Source organism: Hyperolius riggenbachi, chromosome 5 (genome assembly GCF_040937935.1).
Source record: "Hyperolius riggenbachi isolate aHypRig1 chromosome 5, aHypRig1.pri, whole genome shotgun sequence".
In the NCBI taxonomy this organism is placed as follows: Eukaryota; Metazoa; Chordata; class Amphibia; order Anura; family Hyperoliidae; genus Hyperolius; species Hyperolius riggenbachi.
Window position 1 is genome coordinate 378723761 of NC_090650.1, and position 24862 is coordinate 378748622.

General features: G+C 44.7%; 1 protein-coding gene across 1 annotated transcript in view; it reads left to right on the plus strand.

The window, feature by feature from the left end:
- Window positions 1-1133: 1133 nt before the first annotated feature.
- Window positions 1134-24862, plus strand: part of LRRC69 (leucine rich repeat containing 69) — a 34531-nt gene continuing 10802 nt past the window's right edge. Inside the window, exons 1-4 of the mRNA XM_068237632.1 lie at window positions 1134-1354; window positions 5265-5391; window positions 21659-21731; window positions 24399-24594. Of these exons, the coding sequence (XP_068093733.1) occupies window positions 1178-1354; window positions 5265-5391; window positions 21659-21731; window positions 24399-24594 (573 nt within the window). The 5' untranslated portion in view covers window positions 1134-1177. The remainder of the gene's footprint in view (window positions 1355-5264; window positions 5392-21658; window positions 21732-24398; window positions 24595-24862) is intronic.

A 24862-nucleotide genomic window follows, 5' to 3' on the forward strand; every position in this document is an offset into this window, starting at 1 on the left:
TCAGGCTTTTGGCCCTCATCAGTACATGGCAGAGATTGATATGGCTGTATGAGATAGGGCTTGGACCAGTACAACAGAGTAACCAAGCAGCTCGGGTGACCCAAACCAAGCAGCTCGGGTGACCCAAAAGAGGGACAGTTGGGAGCTATACACCTGTATTAAAGTGTAACTGTCGGGCATAAAATGAAAAATCAATTCTTTATTTTTATCAGGTAAACAAGCAGGGACGGATCTAGGGGGAGGGGGCAGGCGGGTATCTTGTCCCTGGCGCAGTTAGTTGAATTCTTAAAAAGGCGGCAAAATTAGGATGGGGAATGGCAGTTTAGGCGCCAAAACCTGTTCTCTAGGTGCCAAAACCTGACCTTTAGGTGCAAAAACTAGATGGGGAATGGCAGTTTAGGCGCCAAAACCTGACCTTTAGGCGCCAAAAGCTGACCTTGCCCCAGGTGCAACTTGGTCTAGATCCGTCCCTGTAAACAAGTAATACGGATGCTAACCAGGCAATCCAAAAGTTAAAACTTCTAACTTTTCTTGTTTATAAATGATCATTCCCCAGTTCACCCGACTCTTATTTGGTACGGTGCCGCACAAAGGAAGTTGCAGGGCATGCTGGGTTGTCTTTCTTTTGCTTATTTCCCCTCAGTCTTAACTAATGTACAGAAGCAAAAAAGGACAACCCAACATGCCCTGCAACTTCCTTTTTTGCGGCAACGTACCAAATAAGAGTCAGGTAAACTGGGGAATGATCATTTATAAACAAGAAAAGTAATAGAGATTTTAACTTTTGGATTGCCTGATTATTATTATTTATTGTATTTATAAAGCGCAAACATATTACGCAGCGCTGAGTATCCTTATTACTTGTTTACCAGCTAAAAATAAAGAATTTTTTATTTTATTTTATGCCCGATGGTTACACTTTAAAAATTAATAAAGGGGGGAAGGTGCTTGGGCACCCGGATCAGCATTTGCCTAGTCGGTACTCACATATCACTCCCCACTCTCACCAATATGTAGATCTCCTATATACACACCATAAAAACAATGACATTTTCCTTTTGCCCACATGTAAAATGGCCGATGGATTCTCAGAAGTTTTCATTCCCACGCTCAGCGTCATCACTATGGAAACTAGTATGCGTCCTTTCTCCGTGCAGTGTGGATGGGAGCGGTATAGATGGCTGATGTCCTGGTGCTGCGAGCGATCCGGGGCAATGCCAGGACACTGAACCTCAACGGCAAGAGACTGCAGCGTGTGCCCCGCGCCGTGGGCAGCCTCTCCCAGCTGACGTCCCTTCTTCTGAAGAACAACCTGCTGTACCAGCTGCCGCAGGAGGTGGCAGCACTGAGCAATGTGAGATGAATCTGCTAGCTATGCACACTTTCACAACGCTTCATCAATTGTAAAATATAAAGTTATGGATTCTTTACTGCCCCATCTTGTGTTCATTGAAGGCCATTGCCTGACATGCAGGCTGTGGTATATCAGGCTACGTTTTTCTGGATAGTTTATTTTGTGACACAAAACTTCAACGAATGTACTTTTGAGGTCTCAAGCTAGTCACACTTGGAGCCACTTTAGAGATAACTGTACTTACAGACCAAAGTACAGATATCCTGGTGTTTTTGTTCTTGTATTACAAATTGAGGCAGTGTGGACAAGTATTAATGGTGAGAACTGTCCATACAGCTATAGATTGCCCATCAGATAACGTAGATCCTCTCTCAAAGCAGGTTGTTTCAGTGCTCAGTGCTGAAACTAGGCACTCAAGGGGCAAACTCAGGATTTTCTAAGGGAGAAGATTCCTGAAAGGAATACAATACAGTATAATAATATGATAGAGAATTATGCTGGGTGCACATAATGCAATTTCCCGTCCGACTCCGACCAACAACAGGATCGATCAGGGGCAGTTTGGATACAGCTAATAATCAGGACAGCTGACATTGGTAATGCAGGAGGACACAGGGCTGTGCTCATACCAGACTCTGACAAGTTCCTTGGAGCTGCTCCATGCTCTGTACACAAGCTGCTGCTGTTACATCCAAAGTCAACTGTAGCAGGGAAAGAAAGGTGGCAGTGCTGGTGTCTCAGCTTGTGCCTGTCCCCGGACACTGCACCGGCCCTGGTCTGCGGGGGGATTCTGGGCAGCTGTAATCCCCCCCGCTTTTGCATATGCACCCCATAGCAGTAATGTTATACTACGTGGGGCGCGTAAGGGTAATTTGGGCTGGGGCGATCGCCAGATCCCAAATTACATCTCCCTCCAAGTTGCGACAACTCTGAGGGGAAATATTATTTAACACCGCCTGGGAGTTTTGTGGCAGCAGGGAGAGCCGTCATTCCGCTCACCCTGCGCCCAACTCACCAGCGACGCGTACATGTCTACTCCCCTCTCTGACTGAATCTGATCAGAGAGGGATCTTTTGGCTGCCCACACACTGCACACAGATTTTCAACCAATTTCAGCATGAACTTGATTGAAAATCTGCGGAGCCACTGCCACCGCCTGCATCACCGCCAAGGTCTCGGCTGACATCAGAACACTTAATTGTTTGTCGTCAGCCGATCCTGTTCTGGTGCAGGACACTTGCAGCAGATTGCTACAGTCCATCACTTGCAGTGGTCTCTACATGTGCAGCCGGCCCTGGCTGCTACATGCTGGGGTCTTTTACCAAGCAGTAACCTCACTGTGTATCAACCGCTGCCACACTTGTGGTTCATCTGAGAGAGCTCTGAGTGCTGCTACTTACCGCATTCTTGGCATACACTGGATGTGGTGATGTGGCTTAGTCCCCTACAGAACATCCAGTTATTGTAAATATTTATGTCACCACTGTCTATGGAAGTTGAAGGAGGTTGAAGAGACAGTAGGACATTCCGCTGTTAGGGCCACTGACTAATACAGTGAAATCAGAAATTTGGCCTAGTGCCAAAGCCTATGCCACCTGCCTAGCCACCCCCCAAGTGTTAAAGTGTGTGTCCCTTAGGGTGCCCATGCCCCCTAAAATCTTACTTGGCCCAAAATCAATCAAAACATCAATCGAACAGACATGTTGCAGCACTGATTTTCCTTTATCGATTGATTGGCACCCTTAATCCAATGATCTTTCCACTGTGTCCACAAATGATGACGTTGTTGTTTGCACCTGCGAGCCTGGATTGGAGTGGCGCTAAATCGTAGTGGCTGGATCTCTATATCCACACAACCTAGCTGGGGGTCTAAGGGCCAGTGCACACCAAAAAGCACTAGTTTAATCGCAAACGCTTAGTGCTTTTTGAACTGATTTTTCTATGCGATTTTAGGCATGTGCCTAGCGATTTGGTGCATTTTTGTGTGCGTTTTTTATTTTTTGTTACAGTAGATCTGTAACTGAATAGCTTCTGTAACAAAAACGGTTGGAAAATTGCTCTGATCTACTGCTTTTCAGTGCGATTTTCCACTTTCCTATACCTAACATTGAGGCTGAATCGCCTCAGAAATCAGCAAAAATGCTGCGTTTTCATTTGGGAAAAAGGCTCATCACTCTGGTGTGCACCATCCCATTCAAATACATTAGCCAAGCGCTTTTCAAAGCGCAAGCATCTTGATGCCCTTTGGAGAGCAGACAGCTAAATGTAGTGTCTGTAAGTTTCGTTTTTATTTTAACATCTCAAGACTGCTGTGGACATGAAGTGATTTAAGTGTTTGTTTTAAATGGTAGACCACAGTTAGCTTTTTACATGATTGATGAAGAGCTGATACTGATAATAATGCTAACATTTGTATAGCCTTTTTCTTCTGTCGGACTCAAAGTGCTTGAGACCGGTGTCAGACTGCTTAGTGGCGTTAGCGGTGCCAAAAACAGGCCTTCCACGTTAATACACGGTAATCCCCTTCTGGTCGATAGCCAAACAGGAAGTGACGCTTGCTTGCACTCACTTCCTGTTTTGGAAATACGGAAGTGCACAGAAGGATATTGTAAAAAATACACTTCAGCGCATGCGCACCGCCACCACCATCATTTTTTAAATCCCTGCATCACCATAGACTTGCATGACTTCCAGTACTCCGCACTTCGCCACAAGTCGAAACATAACGGCGCGGTAACCTAGATCTGTCAGAGTATCGTGGAAAAGTCACTTCCATCGCATTGCGCTGTACCGCGTCAGTATGAAAGTCCCCATTGACTTTGATTGCCCTGCGGTGGGGTGCAGTAAAATATGCACAATGCACCACGCCAATGTGAAAGAGCTCTGAATGCTGCAGCCACTAAGGGCTGGTTTCCACTAGGATGTAGATGTACAAATTGACTCGCACACCAGCATCAAATGCAAATATTTGGGTACTGAAAAGAATCAAAACAGTCACATGTCTATAGAAACAATTAGGCATACAACATGCTGACAGCAAATCTGGTATAAGGGGGAGTCACAGAAAGCATACATCAATCAAATAGCACATCAATGCAAAGTACAATAGTGAGCAATACAGAACAGAGCAAGTACACAATGCTACTGTATATTAAGAAGTGTGACCCTAGCCCCAAAGTATTCCCTGACGGCGCCGTTTCGGGAGGACCCTTCGTCAGAGGGTATACAAGTGGCTATAACCTGGCAGCAGCCAATTCGTCCGCAACTCCTATTGTGCTGCAAAAGACGCAACCCAAATCAGGTGCGTGCTGCAGAAATTTGCAGCATGCTGTCCAGATTCAAACATCGTGATCTGGATGGCAAAGCCGTTGAAACTCTGCAGATTCTAGTCGAATTCGGCACTAGTGGAAACGGGCCCTAGGAGTGTGCTTAATAGGCCCTCTGCAGTGTTAGGTAGTCTTGCCCAATGATTCCTTACTGACAGGGCCGGTTGTAACTCTGCAATGCTGCCCAAGTCTATAGCTGCGGGCCACAATGCCAACGTGCAGAGAGAGCAGGGTGGTCACTGCACGGGCAGCTGGCAGCAGGGTACTGCTGTCAGGCGCTCGCCTGATCTCCCTGCACTGCAGAATTTGCAAGCTTGCAAATGCTGCACTAGTCTAGCCTTCTGCTTTGGTGCCCTTGCTTCTGTGGTGCCCTAGGCCATGGCCTAGGCGGCCTTGGCCTAAATCCGGCCCTGCTTACTGAATAGGTACTGGATTCAGCCAGGATTCAAACCCTGTTCTCCTATATCAGAGCTGGTGCCGTGAACCAGTACACTATCCAGCCACTTCAGCAGTCTACACTTCTTTTATTGACACTCACAAATGTATTTACTGTGTCTGTTACTAACAGGATGATTTCTTTTCAGCTAACTCTTTTAAACTTGGGGAACAACAACTTTGAAACAGTCCCACAAGAGCTGAAATACTTGTATTCCTTGGAAACTCTCCATCTATTCGGAAATAAGATTACTGAAATACCAGCAGATGTATTTGGTAAGGATCTACATCAGTAATTTAACTTTTCTATCCTGGCAACACAAACTTTTTTTTTTGTGAATTTACTCTGGATAAATTGGTTTAACTCTAAACTGACCCTAGATTGTGGTGAAGACATTCGATTGTGAGCTCTGCTGTAGAACGTTTAAACTAGGCATATGCTACACAACATTTACCCAATCAGGTACATGATCGATATTTCCCTGATTGAAAATCAATTAAAGTGAACCCGAGGTGAGAGTGATATGGAGACTGCCATATTTGTTTCCTTTTAAACAATACCAGTTGCCTGGCAGTCCTGCTGATCTGTTTGGTCTAATAGTGTCTGAATAACACCAGAAACAAGCATGCAGCTAATTTTGTCAGCTTTGACAATGTCAGAAACACCTGATCTGCTCCATGCTTGTTCAGGGTCTATGGCTGAAAGTATTAGAGCAGTGATGGCTAACCTTGGCATGCCAGCTGTGGTGGAACTACAAGTCCCATGAGGCATTGCAATACTCTGACAGCTCTAAGCATAACTCGAGGAGGCAGAGGCATGATGGAATTTGTAGTTTTGTCACAGCTAGAGTGCCAAGGTTAGCCATCGTTGTATTAGAGGCAGATGATCAGCAGGGCAGCCAGGCAACTGGTACTGCTTATAAGGAAATACGTATGACAACTTCCATATGACTCTCACCTTGGGTTCACTTTAAGGAGTATCAATGGTTTCAACAACACATCATCAGCACCACTGAATTATGATCACATTTTAGAGGACCACCATATCTGGCTTTGCAATGCTCTATGCAGCACAAAGCCATGTGTACGCTAATTGCTCGACCCTCCAAACTGCGCCAAAACAGCAGAATGTGAACAACAACATCAGAAATCCCATCATGCTTTGCACAGCATCACGGGAAATATGCCCAGGCAGATTTCTTCTGTGCAGCTAAAAATGAGGCTTGGGTAAGAAAAACAAAGTTCTGATGCTGTGAAACTAAAGAAACACCAAGCCTTTTCAGTGCTGCTGAGTAGATTTTTAGTCTAGAGGTCCACTTTAAGTGCAGCTCCTGCTAGACGTGTGCAGACACAGGTGAAAGTATTAGAGAGAGGGCTGTGAAGTGATCACTTTTCCTTTTAAACTATGCCGAATTGCCTGCCTGTCCTTCTGATCCTGTGTCTCTAATACTTTCAATCACTGACCCTGATCGAGTATGAACAGCGGGTGCTCTACTGGCCACTTTACCCCGAATGCTTGTTTAAGGTGTGTGATTCACTACTGCAGCCAAGAGTTAGCAAAACCGAAACGGGTAATTTAGGTGCTAGCGGCAGAACGGTAAAATGGGCGCTGCATAGACCACAATGTTAATTGCAGCTGTAGCAGCGTTCAGGGGGTAATATTTGGTAAGAATTGCCAATATTTACTATCGTAATACCCATTGCCCAATAGTGGAATATTGCTAATGTTATCCATATTTTATTAGTGGCAATACCTGACTCCCAAATCACTGTGACACCCTTTTCATGTGCATGCAGCTAGACTGCCAAGCAATTGTCATTCTTTAACCACTTCACCCCAAAATGGTTTTTACCCTAACGGACAAGAGTGATTTTCACCTTTCAGTGCTCATCCCTTTCATTTGCCAATAGCTTAATCACTACTAATCACAATGGAATGATCTATATCTTGTTTTTTTCACCACCAATTAGGCTTTTTGGGGTTGATATTTGTTTTCAGTAATTACTTTATTTTCTATGCATTTTAAAGAGACACTGAAGCGAAAAAAAAAAATATGATATAATGAATTGGTTGGAAAAACAAGGAAAAAAATACACTATTTCTCCAATTTTATCCCCTATAGTTTTAATATAAACACTGCTACTGTACATAAAACCCACACATTTTATCTGCCTATTTGTCCTGGTTATCACAAGATTTTAATTATGTCCCTAGTAAAAAGTATGGTGACAATATATTATTTGGAAATAAAGATGTATATTTTCTATGGTGGTTTTTTTTTCTCACTAATGTCACGTGCGGGAGCGCGCACGCGCACAGAGGCAGCAGCACTGTTTGACTTATAAAAACATCCTGGAGCCGTTAAGAGGCTCGCGGGACATTTTTATAAGTCTGGTTTTCATTAAGTGGTTGAAAGGAAATGCATATGGCAGCCTCCACATGTCCCTCACTACAGTGCCTCTTTAAAGTGTAGCCCAGGCAAACCTCGGGTGCAAAAATATGTATTTACCTAGGAAGAGGGAAGCCTCTGGATCCTATAGATGCTTCCCACGCCATCCTTCAGTCCCCCGTTCCGAAGGACTCCTCTTCAGAGGTGAGCTTCCATCTCCTTAGATATTTGATTTTTCACCTGAGGTTCTCCTCGGGTTTACTTTAAAGGGAACCTAAACCGAGTAAAACTATTTAAAATACCACCACCAGCCTGCAAACTAACAGGATATAAGCCCGACGAAGGCTGCAAGGCCGAAAGCTTGCTTATTTTTATTCATTTTTAGTTAGCCAATAAATGGTATCATCCTGATTTATAACTTCTTATTTAAAATAAACACATGATGTACCTGCAAATTAATACTGCATACTTACCTCGCCGTCAGTTCCTCTCAGAAGCTCACCATTTTCTTCTTAAAACGATTCCATCCAGTTCTGACAAGATTTTGTCAGCACTGAAATATATTGGATCAGTTCATTGCGGCACGCCGTTCTGAGAGCCGAGCGCCGAAACTGGGCGCCGTCATAGCAGCAATGCTGTGATGCGCGCCCCGCGTATCGGTAATTCGGGGCTCTGGCAGCTGCCAGACCCCGAATTACCCCGAATAGTATTTAACGCCGCCTCTGAGTTTAGCGGCAGTGGGGAAAGCCGTCGTTCGGCTCTCCCCGCGCCGAACTGAGCGGCGCCGAAATAATATGTACCCGAAATATATCAGTTGCTGTCAGTTATATAACAGTTCTATAAATATCACACTTATGGTGGCCATACATGGTACAATAAAAACGTTCGATTATCCCGTTTATTCGATCTAAATGATCGAATCAAATGAAAGGGTTTTTTTTCGATCAAGAAATTCGAACGATTATCCCGTTTTTTTCGAGAAAAATCAGATTGGACATGCAGGAAAAATCTTTATATTCGATCTAACGGAATAATCGAACTAAATTATCTAATCGAAAAAAAATGAAAAATTGTACCGTGTATGGCCACCCTTGGAGAACAGGTTATTTGATAATTTAATGTTATTTATTTAAAAAAACACTTTCCATACAATACAAAATCATCCTATCCCCCAAATTATTGCACCAATCCCTTGTGATGGTAATGTTATTTATTGTATTTATTGTATTATCCCCTGCAAGTGTCCACCAATAGACCCTAACTAGCTAAGCTTATTGAACTGGCAGTCCAAATATAGACTAAGCTTGTTTACTGGCAGTCCAAATATACTTGGGCCAGGAGGGACCATAAACACACAGATGGCAAATGGTAGCCGACAAGTGTCGCACTAATTGGCAAGCCCGGGGCAGTGAGTAAAAGCATGCTAATTCACATGTGAACTTGTTACATGGCAGTGTGCACCCCACACGTCATCTGGAAAGTATAACTGTACGAGTTCATTAAAAGTCCAGTATCAATGGGCCCAAGTATATTTGGACTGCCGGTAAACAAGCATAGGCCTGGTGCACACCAGAGGAGTTTTTCTGAGCGTTTTGAGTTTTTAAATCTGCTGCTAATGTTATCCTATGTGTCTGTGCACACTGGAGCAATGAGGTTTTGTAAAAAACCCCATAGCATTACATTGGGAAGAGCTTTTAGGGCTGGTGCACACCAAAACCCGCTAGCAGATCCGCAAAATGCTAGCAAATTTTTAAACGCTTTTTTTTATTTTTATGAGGCGTTTTGCTAGCGTTTTGCGGATTGCTGCTGCGGTTTTCAGTATAGTAGATTTCATATATTGTTACAGTAAAGCTGTTACTGAACAGCTTCTGTAACAAAAACGCCTGCAAAACCGCTCTGAAGTGCCGTTTTTCAGAGCGGTTTGCGTTTTTCCTATACTTAACATTGAGGCAGAAACGCATCCGAAATCCAAAAAATGCCTCACCCAGGCATTTTTCGTTTCTGCAAAACGCCTGCCGCTCTGGTGTGCACCACCCCATTGAGATACATTGACCAAGCAGATCCGCAGCCGCAAGCGGATCTGAAAACGCCCAAAAAGCCGCTCGGTGTGCACCAGCCCTTAGAGGTTTCAAAAGCTCTTCCCAATGTAATGCTATGGTGTTTTTTACAAAACCTCATTGCTCCAGTGTGCATAGACACATAGGATAACATTAGCAGCAGATTTAAAAACTCAAAACGCTCAGAAAAACTCCTCTGGTGTGCACCAGGCCTGAGGCCTGGTGCACACCAAAAACCGCTAACAGATCCGCAAAATGCTAGCAGATTTTGGCCCAGTGCACACCAAAACCGCTAGCAGATCCACAAAACGCTAGCGGTTTTAGGAGCTAATTTCAGAGCGATTCTAGGTATGTTTAGAGAGGTTTTCTAAACATACCTAGCGGTTTTGGGTGCGTTTTTGTGTAGCAGATTACACATATTGTTACAGTAAAAGCTGTTACTGAACAGCTTCTGTAACAAAAATGCCTGGCAAACCGCTCTGAAGTAGCGTTTTTCAGAGCGGTTTGCGTTTTTCCTATACTTTACATTGAGGACGAAACGCTTCCGAAAACCGCAAACGCGCAGCAGGAGGCGCGTTTGCGGCTTGGCAAAAACTTAAAACCGCCGGTGTGCACCATCCCATTGCAATACATTAGACAAGCGTTTTTATAGGCGGATGCGGCCGGCGGATCGCTCCAAAAACCGCTCGGTGTGCACTGGGCCTTTGAAACGCTTTTTCTTCTTTTTCTGTAGCGTTTCAGCTAGCATTTTGCTGTTTGAGGCCTGGTGCACACCAAAAACCGCTAGCAGATCCGCAAAATGCTAGCAGATTTTGAAACGCTTTTTCTTATTTTTCTGTAGCGTTTCAGCTAGCGTTTTGCGGTTTTGTGTAGCGGTTTTGGTGTAGTAGATTTCAGATATTGTTACAGTAAAGCTGTTACTGAACAGCTTCTGTAACAAAAACGCCGGCAAAACCGCTCTGAACAGGCGTTTTTCAGAGCGGTTTGCGTTTTTTCCTATACTTAACATTGAGGCAGAAACGCATCCGAAATCCAAAAAATGCCTCACCCCGGGAGGATTCGTTTCTACAAAACGCCTCCCGCTCTGGTGTGCACCACCCCATTGAGATACATTGACCAAGCGGATCCGCAGCCGCAAGCGGCTGCGGAAACGCTGAAAAAGCCGCTTGGTGTGCACCAGCCCTGAGGAAGCGTTTTTGGTGTTGTAGATTTCATGTATTGTTACAGTAAAGCTGTTACTGAACAGCTACTGTAACAAAAAACGCCTGGCAAACCGCTCTGAAGTGCCGTTTTTCAGAGCGGTTTGAGTTTTTCCTATACTTAAAGAGACACTGAAGCGAGAAAAAAAATGATGATATTATGATTTGTATGTGTAGTACAGCTAAGAAATAAAACATTAAGATCAGATACATCAGTCTAATTGTTGCCAGTACAGGAAGAGTTGAGAAACTCCAGTAGTTATCTCTATGCAAACAAGCCATTAAGCTCTCCGACTCAGGGTACGTACAGACATACGATAACGATCGTTCGTTGTGAACGACGAACGATGTTAAAGGAGGTATCGGACGATGATCGTTTGAAGAAAGGCTACTTTGAACATCGTTCGTGTACGAACGATCTTGGAACGAGCGTTGCGTGCGCAACATGATTTATAAACTGATTTCAAACACAAGTGTCAAAAAGAACTGTTTGAGCATGTGCAAAGCTTTGAGAACGAACGATCAACGACCGATCGTTGTACAGACATTACTTTTTGAACGATGGTCGTTGGAAAAGATCTGGCAGAATGGATCGTTCTTTACCAACGACATATCTCGTTGGTCGGTCGTTTTAATGATCGTTCGTGCACTTTTTACGAACGATCGTCGGGCAATGCCGTCGGTAACGATCGTTTTAAACTACTATAGTCGCATGTCTGTACGCACCCTAAGTTAGGCCACATACAGACATCAGACCATAGTCTTTGGAAAATGAAAGATCACAGACCAATCTTACCACCCTTCCTGTAGTATAAGAGCCATACTCTACACAGTCTTTTCTATGGAGCTGAACTCCACATCAGAAAAAAATCATTGCAAGATGCTGCACACACAGATGCTGTACAGACACAAAAGATCAGTATCTGCAAAAGATCTGTTCCTGCCAAAAATCCATTCCTGCAAATTGCAATGATAGTCTATGAGATCTGCAGATCATCATACACACATGATTTAACTGACATTCATCTGCAGATCTGAAAATCCATCCTGGTGGATCTGATCTGCAGATGAATGTCAGTTAAATCATGTGTGTATGATGATCTGCAGATCTCATAGACTATCATTGCAATTTGCAGGCAGGGGCGTAGCAATAGGGGTTGCAGAGGTAGCGACCGCATCGGGGCCCTTGGGCCAGAGGGGCCCCGAAGGGCCCTCCCTCAACTACAGTATTAGCTCTCTATTGGTCCTGTGCTCATAATAATAACTTCAATAGATACTTTGAATAGTGATAATCCTTAACAAACTGTTTCCCATCCTTTTCTTGCACCTCTGACACTGTAGTTGCCCTTGGCAGGTTTTGGTGCGCAGTATCAATTGTTACGTATAGAGTGCTTGGGGGGGCCCCATTGTAAAACTTGCATCGGGGCCCACCGCTCCTTAGCTACGCCACTGTTTGCAGGAATGGATTTTTGGCAGGAACAGATCTTTTGCAGATACTGATCTTTTGTGTCTGTACAGCATCTGTGTGTGCAGCATCTTGCAAAGATTTTTTTCTGATATGGAGTACAGCTCCATAGAAAAGACTGTGTAGAGTATGGCTCTTATACTACAGGAAGGGTGGTAAGATTGGTCTGTGATCTTTCATTTTCCAAAGACTATAGTCTGATGTCTGTATGTGGCCTTAGTCGTGGAGAGGGCTGTTATCTGGCTTTTATTATCTCAACTATAAGTGAACTGTTTACTTTTTCTCTGCTAGAGGAGAGGTCATTACTTCACAGACTGCTCTGAAAGACTCATTTTGAATGCTGAGTGTTGTGTAATCTGCACATATTATAGAATAATGCAATGTTAGAAAAAACACTATATACCTGAAAATAAAAGTATGAGAATATTTTCTTTGCTGCTAATCTTCTAGAAATCATTCATAGTACACAACCAATTCATTATATCATATTTTTTTTTTCGCTTCAGTGTCTCTTTAACATTGAGGCAGAAACGCATCTGCAATCCAAAATCTGCAGCAGCCGGGAGTATGCGTTTCTGCAAAACGCCTCCCGCTCTGGTGTGCACCAGCCCATTGAGATACATTACCCAAGCGGATCCGCACCCGTAAGCGGATCGCAAAACGCAGCCGAACCGCTCTGGTGTGCACTAGGCCTCAGTCTATATTTGGACTGCCAGTTCAATAAGCTTAGCTAGTTAGGGTCTATTGGTGGACACTTGCGGGGGATATTACCATCACAAGGGATTGGTGCAATAATTTGGGGGATAGGATGATTTTGTATTGATTGGAAAGTGTTTTTTTACTAATACAACAGCAATTATCAAATAACCTGTTCTCCAAGTGTGATATTAATAGAAGGTTAATATTGTGTACGGCACAAAAAATAGGGATATTAATACAGTTATATAACAGTTGCTGTCAGTTTTAACTGAAAGTGCAAGGTAATGTCCATGTTTCCCTATGGCTACCCCTATGGGGTAATGGCCATTTTTAAAATGGAGGATGGAGAATTCCATCAATCACAGTGGACAAATGGGACGTGGGAGAGGAGAAAGAGATTGATGAGAAGACTATGTGGGAGGTAAGTATAACCTGTTTTTTTTTTTTTTTACTTTTCATTATCAAGTTTTGTGCTTCATTGTTCTCCACTACTGAAGGATTCCAGTAGATCATGCCCATTGTGTCTGCATGGTGTGCTGATGTAGAGACTCACCAGGCTACACTACATGACGTGGATACTTACGTATTCGGTTACATGATTGGTTCCATAAGAAGGCTTGCGTAAGATTCTGCAGTTTCAGCTGACTAATAGTGTTTTCTGCTCCAAACAATATAAAACGTTTTTCAACATTTTAGTCCAAAATGCAAGCAAGAATGAATTCATAAGTGTTGCTCAGCATGTGTTCTTAGCATGGTGTTAATCAGGAGAGCCCTAGACTCAGGAAGGCTCTTGTCTAGAATACTAAAGCACAGCTCATTAACCTCAGACACTGAAGAGTTACAAAGTTCCTTCTCACTGACCTCGTGTAACAGCTCACTGATCCCACACAATGGCTGGTAGTTTATTATATCTCCAGAACTGTAACCACAGACATCAGGCAATGAAAATATACTTCACTGTATATATGATATAATGAATGAAGATACCATACATGGAAATACACTCACCTAAAGGATTATTAGGAACACCTGTTCAATTTCACATTAATGCAAATCTCTAATCAACAAATCACATGGCAGTTGCTTCAATGCATTTAGGGGTGTGGTCCTAGTCAAGACAATCTCATGAATTCCAAACTGAATGTCAGAATGGGAAAGGAAGGGGATTTCAGCAATGCAGCAAAGCATTTGTGAAGCCCAGTGGCGGACACAGCCAGCAGTGGGCCCCTGTGCAAAATTGTAATTGTGGGCCCCATACGACCTGCGGCGCGTCAAAATATGGGCGTGGCAAAAAATAGTGGACAGGCGCCGCGGCAAAAACAATGGGCGTGGCAATGACCGGATGAGGGCGGAGCTAACTGTAACTGAAAGCGAACCCGGGCTGATAGTTTATTTCCTTTTAAACAATACTAGTTGCCTGGCGGCCCTGCTGATCTATTTGGCTGTAGTAATAAACTGAATTACACCAGCAACAAGCATGCAGCTAATCTTCTCAGTTCTGACAATATTGTCAGAAACCCCTGACCTGCTGCATGCTTGTTCAGGGTCTATGGTTGAAAGAATAAGAGGCAGAGGACCAGCACGGCAGCCAGGCAACTGGTATTGCTTAAAACGAGAGAAATATGGCAGCCTCAATATTATTCTCACCTCAGGTTCCCTTGAAAAGTGCAACACAAAGACACTGGGCCCAAGTTTTGGTGACCCTTTCCCCAGAAAATTCACATAATTGTGCAGGTTTTCTCAAGAAAATACACATCATGTCGGCAGATATGCCCAGAAAATACGTGCAATCATGTCGGCAGATATGCCCAGAAAATATGTGCAATCAAGTCGGCAGATATGCCCAGAAAATATGTGCAATCAAGTCGGCAGATATGCCCAGAAAATATGTGCAATCAAGTCGGCAGATATGCCCAGAAAATACGTGCAATCATGTAGGCAGATATGCCCAGAAAATACGTGCAATCATGTCGGCAGATTTGCCCAGAAAATACGTGCAATCAAGTCGGCAGATATGCCCAGAAAATACGTGCAATCAAGTCTGCAGATATGCCCAGAAAATACGTGCAATCAAGTCGGCAGATATGCCCAGAAAATACGTGCAATCAAGTCGGCAGATATGCCCAGAAAATACGTGCAATCAAGTCGGCAGATATGCCCAGAAAATACGTGCAAACAAGTCGGCAGATATGCCCAGAAAATACGTGCAATCAAGTCGGCAGATATGCCCAGAAAATACGTGCAATCATGTCGGCAGATATGCCCAGAAAATACATGCAAACAAGTCGGCAGATATGCCCAGAAAATACATGCAAACAAGTCGGCAGATATGCCCAGAAAATACGTGCAAACAAGTCGGCAGATATGCCCAGAAAATACGTGCAATCATGTCGGCAGATATGCCCAGAAAATACGTGCAAACAAGTCGGCAGATATGCCCAGAAAATACATGCAAACAAGTCGGCAGATATGCCCAGAAAATACGTGCAATCATGTCGGCAGATATGCCCAGAAAATACGTGCAATCATGTCGGCAGATTTGCGCAGAAAATACATGCAATCATGTGGCAGACCTGCCCAGAACATACACCTGCTAATATAAATAAAAAAACAAAAACATTTACTCACCTGCAGCAGCAGACCTCCTGTCCCAGCCTCCATCCGGCGCGCAGCTCCCATGGGTGGTTGGGTGGATAGGTAGCCGGGTGGGTGGGTGAGTGGGTGGGTGGGTTGGTAGCCTGGTGGGTAGGTAGCCTGGTGGGTGGGTAACTAGCCCGGTAGGTAGGTAGGTAGGTAGCCTGGTTTAGGTAGGTAGGTAGGTAGCCTGGTGGGTGGGTTGGTAACTAGCCCGGTAGGTAGCCAGGTGGGTGGTTAGGTAGGTAGCCTGGTGGGTGGGTAGGTAGCCTGGTGGGTGGGTTGGTAACTAGCCCGGTAGGTAGCCGGGTGGGTGGTTAGGTAGGTAGCCTGGTGGGTGGGTAGGTAGCCTGGTGGGTGGGTTGGTAACTAGCCCGGTAGGTAGCCGGGTGGGTGGTTAGGTAGGTAGCCGGGTGGGTAGGTAGGTAGGTAGCCTGGTGGGTGGGTGGGTAGCCGGGTGGGTGGGTAGGTAGCCTGGTGGGTGGGTTGGTAACTAGCCCGGTAGGTAGCCGGGTGGGTGGTTAGGTAGGTAGCCGGGTGGGTAGGTAGGTAGGAAGCCTGGTAGGTAGCCGGGTGGGTGGGTAGGTAGGTAGCCGGGTGGGTGGGTAGGTAGCCTGGTGGGTGGGTTGGTAACTAGCCCGGTAGGTAGCCAGGTGGGTCGTTAGGTAGGTAGCCGGGTGGGTAGGTAGGTAGGTAGCCGGGTGGGTAGGTAGGTAGGAAGCCTGGTGGGTGGGTAGGTAGCCGGGTGGGTAGGTAGGAAGCCTGGTGGGTGGGTGGGTAGGTAGCCGGGTGGGTAGGTGGTTAGGTAGCCGGGTGGGTAGGTGGTTAGGTAGCCGGGTGGGTAGGTAGCCGGGTGGGTAGGTGGGTAGGTAGCCAGGTGGGTGGTTAGGTAGTCGGGTGGGTGGTTAGGTAGGAAGCCTGGTGGGTGGGTAGGTAGCCGGGTGGGTAGGTAGGTAGGAAGCCTGGTGGGTGGGTAGGTAGCTGGGTGGGTAGGTAGGAAGCCTGGTGGGTGGGTGGGTGGTTAGGTAGCCGGGTGGGTAGGTAGGTAGGTAGCCGGGTGGGTAGGTAGCCGGGTGGGTGGTTAGGTAGTCGGGTGGGTGGTTAGGTAGGAAGCCTGGTGGGTGGGTAGGTAGCCGGGTGGGTAGGTAGGTAGGAAGCCTGGTGGGTGGTTAGGTAGTCGGGTGGGTAGGTAGGAAGCCTGGTGGGTGGGTAGGTGGTTAGGTAGCCGGGTGGGTAGCTATCCGGGTGGGGGGCCCGACTCCTATCCTTCCTCCCTTTCTCACCTCGGGGGGGCCCCCTCCCGATATGCGCGGCGGGAGAGCGAGCGGCAAATGCAGGAAGTCTTCAGGGCTCTCCAGGCAGACGCTAGAGGCCCAGCCGCTTAGTCTCCAATATGTCTCCAACTGGAGACATATCGGAGACCAAGCGGCTGTGCCCTCTAGCGGATGCCTGGAGAGCCCTGAAGACTTCCTGCATTTGCCGCTCGCTCTCCCGCCGCGCATATCGGGAGGGGGGCCCCCCGAGGTGAGGGAGGGAAGGAGGATAGGAGTCGGGGCCCCCCGGGGGAAGAAAATTATAAAAAAAAAAATACTTAATGGGCCCCTGAAGAAAACGGAACTTCAGGGGCCCTCGTGCGGCTGCACGGCCGTATGTCCGCCACTGGTGAAGCCACAACATGCACAACCTTGAGGCGGATGGGCTACAACAGCAGAAGACCCCACCGGTTACCACTCATCTCCACTACAAATAGGAAAAAGAGGCTACAATTTGCACAAGCTCACAAAAATTGGACAGTTGAAGACTGGATAAATGTTGCCTGGTCTGATGAGTCTCGACAGAGTCAGAATTTGGTGTAAACAGAATGAGAACATGGATCCATCATGCCTTGTTACCACTGTGCAGGCTGGAGGTGGTGGTGGTGTAATGGTGTGGGAGATGTTTTCTTGGAACACTTTAGGCCCCTTAGTGCCTATTGGGCATCGTTTAAATGCCACAGGCTACCTGAGCATTGTTTCTGACCATGTCCATCCCTTCATGACCACCATGTACCCATCCTCTGATGGCTACTTCCAGCAGGATAATGCACCATGTCACAAAGCTTGAATCATTTCAAATTGGTTACTTGAACATGACAATGAGTTCACTGTACTAAAATGCCCCCCACAGTCACCAGATCTCAACCCAATAGAGCATCTTTGGGATGTGATGGAACGGGAGCTTCGTGCCCTGGATGTGCATCCCACAAATCTCCATCAACTGCAAGATGCTATCCTATCAATATGGGCCAACATTTCTAAAGAATGCTTTCAGCACCTTGTTGAATCAGTGGCACGTAGAATTAATGCAGTTCTGAAGGCGAAAGGGGGTCAAACACCGTATTAGTATGGTGTTCCTAATAATCTTTTTGGTGAGTGTATACCGAGGGCCCTTTCATACTGGCATGGTGCAGCAAATTGCTGCACTGCTACCGCAGCCTAATGAAGTCGTATGCGGAAGTTCATACTTCCCACATTGCGGTATGCTGCGCCGGAAGTCCCCGATTTAACCACTTGAGGACCACAACCCCTACCGGTAGTGACCAGGCTATTTTTACAATTCAGCACACGGCAGCGTTAACTGTGTGCTGCACGGCGATACAACTTAGCAGCCAAATGAATCTCCCTCCCCCCACTTTTCTGCCCACCAACATAACTTTCTGTTGGTGGGCTATGATCGCTGCTGTGGCTGTATTTTTTTTTTTTATTCATTTACATTTTTTCCTTAATAAAAAAGACATTTTTTTTATTTCCTCCCGAGAGCCAATCAGCATGATCGTCTCTCATAGGCATTAGCCTATGAGAGACGATCGTTTGTAAGTCTCTTCTGGAGTCAGCTCAGTGACAGAGCTGTCTCCAGAAGAGACAAATGACCCGTACAGCGATGTACTAGATCGCAGAGCTATACAACCATTAGAAACGTTTTTAATTTCTAACAGCCTGCTAGCCGCGATCGGGGGCTAGCAGGCTGATGTCAGAGCTCCGCATATGTGCACGCAATCCCCGCTAATCTCCGCCCACTGCTCTTGACACCGATCGGTGTTAGGCAGTCCAGGGGCTGCCACCTTCCTGATGCCTATTGGCTTTAAGTGGTCGGGAAGGGGTTAACCCTTTCGCATACCTACGTTACCACGGGGAATGTGTGGCGATCTGCATTGGCCCAGAAGTCATGTTAGTCTATGACGACGCAAGTCTTTTTAAAAAGTTGGCGTCACAGCACGGAAGCGTATTTTTACAACATTTTTACTTTCGAAGCAGGAAGTGACCTCAAGAACATGTCACTTCCTGCTTGGCCGATTGCCAGACAGGGAACACTGTACTAACGTGGTGTTCCCTGAAGGCCTGTTTTTGGCGGTGCGATGCGCGGGACGCACCGCTTTATTAACGCCAATAAACAGTCTGAAACCAGACTCAGGCTGCCAGCATTGTAGCTGTGCAAGTTGCCCTTTGTTAATCAGGCACAAAGTTGTTTTTGTGTTAATCAGGCACTTCCAGCGGATCGCATCGTGCTGCGCCAGGTATGGAATGCCCCATAGACTTTCATTGGTGTAGTATTACCCTGCGGCAAAACAGGATAACGTACTGCGCCAGTGTGAAAGGGGCCTTAACCTAAAAAATATATATATTATATTGCCTCTTACATAGCAATGTTAGGATTCCAATGAGCCTAAATTTTGTAATCTCCATACAGTAATTCAATTGCAAATGGAAGAGGTTGCAAAAACATACAAGGTGTACGATTTGTACCGTACTTGTGAAATCTCTAAGCAAATATGACGTTCTCAGAAATAAAAGTACAAAAAAACCACAAATTAACAAAAGATTTGGAAAATGGACGTGGATTATGTTGCTGGATTTTGCTCAAATGTTTGGTTGAATAAAGACATCCTTCCAAGTCCAGCCTGTAGAAAACCAAACAAATAAGTAAAAATTAGGTATGTCTCTGTCCTGCACCTTCACATTTTCCAGATTATCGAGATGAAGGCAAAAACCCCTTACAAGGCCTGGGCCAATTAACCTTTAGGGAACCTCAAGTGAGAGGCATATGGTACCTGCCATATTTATTTCCTTTTCAACAATACCAGTTGCCTGGCTATCCTGCTGATCCTTTGCTTCTAATACGTTTAGCTTTATGTTCCAGGTGTGTCATTCAGACACGACTGCTGCTAGAATGATCAACAGGACTGCCAGGCAACTAGCAACTAAGAGAAAAAACATATGGCAGACACTTTATACCTCTCGCTTCAGGTTTCCTCTAAGCAGACTCAAATACAAAGTGGGCCGAAATTGTACTCTGGGTCCAAGTTGTGGGCCAACCTCAATGTGTACTGGCCACCTCCCTCCCTTATAAAGTTCCCAGGTGTCTGATGGCCCCCCTCCAATCCATATACAGTTCCCTGGTGTCTAGTGGTCCTCCCTCCCCTATACAGTTCCCTGGTGTCTCGAGGCCTCCACCCTCCCCTATACAGTTCCCTGGTGTCTAGAGGCCCCCACCCTCCCCGATACAGTTCCCTAGTGTTTAATGCTTCCCCCTCCCCATATGGTTTTCCTGGTGTTCTAGGGCTTCACCTCCAATATAGTTTCCCTGGTGGTCTAGAGTGGGCCAAACATAATGCAAAGTGGGGAAACCACTTGAGGGCTAAAAAAAGTTTGACATCTATGCTCTAAAAGGAAAAAATGTGCTCCAGGTGGCAGTCAGATAAGATCCCTGGCTCTGCTGGAAATGTATTTTATTAAAAGATATGTGTTTTATTCACATAAAATATTTTTTCACAATGTGGATTTTCCTGTGTTTTTTTTTAACCCTTTGTGTAAATGAGGGGGCAGAAAATGACCTCTATTGCTTGTGTTGATTATTTATAATATTTATTATTTATAATATTTATCTGATATGTTTAACCCTTTCTGGACCAGCACCCTCTGCCCGCCGTAGATTCATACTCGCTCGGTCCGCAGGTAGTGAATAATTATCTAAGACTGTGTATTTTAGTAACATTTTCTGTTCTGATACTACTAAAGCAATATCACCTGCATGTAGCAATGGCTGGTAAATAGTCCTAGTTCATGTGTTTTGCAATGTGCGAAGGTTTGTGCATTTCACGTGAGACAGTTTATTCGTCATTGTTTTTTTTTTTTTGTTGTTGTTTTTTTTTAAATAACTGATTAACAGCCACTTATGAATGTTCAAAACTTACAGTAAGCTCAAACTGCTCTTTACTACAAACCTAGCTTGCGTACCCTGTGCTATATATACTGTCTCTTGCTCAGGTGGCAGAATAAGGTGCATTAAATGCACACTGTAATGTAGTGCACTGTAATATCCATAAAGGCCACACGATGACACTGTTATGGTATTCAAAGTTCTTTTTAAATATGCTTGATGCTTATTGTTCCTGTTTCTCTCACTCTGATGAAGAGCTGGTTCACACGGACGATTGTAGGTCTGGGCTCGTCGTTAAACACACCCATTCAAGTAAATGGGAGCATTTGTACCGGGCTTTTACTGGCGTTTGCGCGAACGCGGCATTCCGATCCCGAGTTTCCCCATCGTTTGAAGCAACTGTTGACTGTTCAAAAGAAAATAAACAGCACCACGTCAGTGATGTATAGCTCTTTTATTGTTAAAATAACAAAGAGATAGCCATAACAGCGACAGACGCTGTTTCGGACAAAGTCCTTCCTCAAGCTGTGTCAGGCTCTCTCTCTTGACACAGCTTGAGGAAGGACTTTGTCCGAAACAGCGTCTGTCGCTGTTTCGGCTGTCTCTTTGTTATTTATCAATAAAAGAGCTATACATCACTGATGTGGTGCTGTGGATTCTTCGTGTTTGACTCACTGAGGGCTATTGGGTCTATCCACTCAAGCACATGTCTGTCCCCATTTGGGTGCTTCTCTATCTGGTTTCTACAAAAGAAAATAAATGTCAGCCTCCATATCCCTCTCAGTGCAGGTGTATGTTAAAGTGTACTGTATTTGTTGGTGACGTATGTATTGACGTATGTATTTTGTGTATGTGGGAAGCATTCAGTAGATACTAATGTATACCAGTGTCCTTTTTCCCCAGATGGATTATCAAATCTAATTTCTCTCAATCTAAACAACAACCAGCTTCAGCATGTGCCACGGGAAATTCACAAGTAAGTGATCTGCTATTCTGAAAGACAATTTGAATCTTTTTCAATGTCTTTTACACTCTCCCAGTCATTTGTTGTTGTTATTATTATTATTATTATTATTCATTTCCTGTTTGTAGCAATGACACATTTTCAGTAGTGCTTCACAGAGAACTTTGGTCAATTTATGTCAGAATCCGTCACACTGAGCAGTGGTGTAACTAAGGAGCTTGGGGCCCTGGTGCGATTTTTACAGACCTGAGGTGACATGTGATATGATGAGATAGACATGTGTATGTACAGTGCCTAGCAGAAAAATAACTATGCTGTGTTCCTTTTTTTCTTTCTCTGCACAAAAGAGTTAAACATCAGGTATGTAAGTGGATGACTCAGTCCTGACTCAGACAGGAAGTGACTACAGTGTGATCCTCACTGATCAGAAATTCCAACTATAAAACACTTTCCTAGCAGAAAATGGCTTCTGAGAGCAGGAAAGACATAAAAAGGGTCAATAGTTCATACATTTTAGCTCTGGCATACTTCAATGAATGTGTCAATGAGCCAAAACAATAAAGCAGTTAAAACTTAAAAAGTAGATTTAAACATAAAATAAAACTGTAGAATAACTTAAAAAGTCATTTTTAGGAGAAGGAAGATTGATACAACTGTTTATTTCATTCGTTTATTTTCTCCTCGGGTGTCCTTTAAACCTAGCAAGGACAGCTGCAGTGCCAGAGAGGTGTAATCAGAGTAAGAATATAGCTGGTTAAAGATTACCAGCATTTAATACACATATAGTGGTGCTCCTTATCAGCATAGCACCAGTAAAAAGCTAATAAGATGAATGAAGGAGAGCCTTTAGGGGCCCCTCTGGCCCTGGTTCGGTTGCAACCTCTGCATCCCCTATTACTATGCCACTGACACTGTGCATGTTATAATCTAATATCCTTATCACAGTCTAGGGACTTGGGATGAAACTAAAAAACTTGCCGGCATATTTTTGGGATGGGGAGAAAACTGGTGCACCTGTAAGTAGGGGTTTTACTATAGATCATAGACCCTCCCTACAAAATCTTGATAAGCATCCCCTCTATCCCCCCTCCAGCTCCATGGTGACCTTCACGGGTCATCTATCAAGTGCTGCCCCCATTCCCCAGCATACATATCAAGTGCCGCTATTATAATACAATACCCCCACCCCATCATAAGGGCTTCCACTTCCCTCACTCCACATAACAAATGCTAGCACAATACTTTCCCACCCTACCTAAGCAAGTGTGCTCACTAACTCCACCCTAACAGCTGCAGCAACTCCCCTCCCCAGTTTTCACTCATGCAAAATTGAGAACGTAAGTTGGCAAATTGTAGCAGATGAGTGATTCTCCATTGACTTTCATTAGATATGCGGCAAACGTGTTTTGGTACATTTGCAATTGGCATGTGAACCCGGCCTTACAGAGGAAGTTTACTGAAAGGTAGAAGTGGGGGGAAAAAATCAATACTTTTTTTAGAAGTTAAAAAATAGGAGCTAGCTCAAGAAATGATTGATATCCGCCATGTAATTTGATCTGAGGTGAGTTTGCAGGTCATCATCTTTACTACTAGCAGTCAAGAAAAAAAAACAGACAGCACGACTGACATTATCTATAAACACTACTATAAACTGGTAAATTGTGTAAAGCAACTGTTTCGCTATAATAGTAGATGTAACTAGGCTGCCGCAGCTGCCCTCGTTCCAAGCAAAACGCTTTTATCACTGTGCCTGTGCACTGCCTGTTACTCCTCCATATTCACTGTCCGCTCATGCGACTCTGGCGCTGCCAAGACCAACCAAAATACCAGCATTGTTGATTTTTTTTTTTTTTTTTACTAAAGTGGAATTTTAAGGATTTAACTTCATCCCTATCAGTAGCTGAAACCCCCTTTACCATGAGAAATCTTTACCTTTTCTCAAATATATCATCGGTGGGGTTTATATGGCTGATATTGTGGTGAAACCCCTCCCACAGTGTGATGTCAGGACCTAGGTCCTCACAGTTTGTTGTCTGTAAACCTTGTTGCGTTGTTTGAAAAAAAAGCTTTTTCCAACTGCCTCTATGCATAGAACTCTCAGTAATGAACATTCCTCACAGATCACCCGGCAGAACTAAAGCTGTCACCACCACCATGTGATAAATGTCAGAATGTAAATCAGGGAGAGGTAAAATTTTACAATGGGCAAACACTGACTACATAAATCTATAAATGAATATTGTAATAAATAAGCAATTTTATTCATTATGTCATCTTTACTACAGTTCCTCTTATGCTGGGTACAGACGGTGCGTTCCCGCACTCGATTCCCCGCTCAATCATTTCCGACATGTCCGATTCGCGTTTCGATGGATCGTTAGGCCAATTTGGCATACTTTACATGAGAATCATCGAAACAATCATCGAAACGCGATTGGAAATGCTCGGAAATAATCGAGCGGCCGGGAATTGAGCGGGGCATCGAGTGTGGGAATGCACCATGTGTACCCAGCATTAAAGTCTGCAATGGCATCTTTTCTTGTCTCAATGTTTATTTTTACTTTTTTATCAAATACGTGAGGAATGTGAAAGTCCTTGTTTTGTTTTCTTAAAATTGTTTTGTGAAAATGCACCAAATAAGTCTTCAAATATCTTACCGACAGATCTGCTTCTTTTTAGGTTGCAGCGTCTAGAAAAGCTGAGTATAAACAATAACTGCCTGAGAGTTGTCCCCAAGGAGATGTGTGCCCTGCAGAGCCTGTGTGAGCTGCACTTGGCAAACAACCAGCTAGAAACCTTACCAGAGCACATAGGCTATCTGACCAACCTGAGGGAGCTGCGGGTCTATCGCAATCAGTTAACTGGCCTTCCTGAGGTGAGGAAAGGTCCGTGCACACTCTCAACTTAAGTTAATCGAAACAATAATTTGAGATTGTTTTGGACACTTTGCATGTGTGCCCCCTTTCCTCTCCATAGAGCAGAACAAGCTGCCAATCCACAAGCCAAACAGCATGTCTGTACAGAGATACATCTCAAAGGCCCAGTGCACAACAAAAACCTCTAGCAGATCTGCAAAACGCTAGAGGTTTTTGAAGCAGATTTCAGAGCGATTCTAGGCATGTTTTCTAAACATGCCTGGCGTT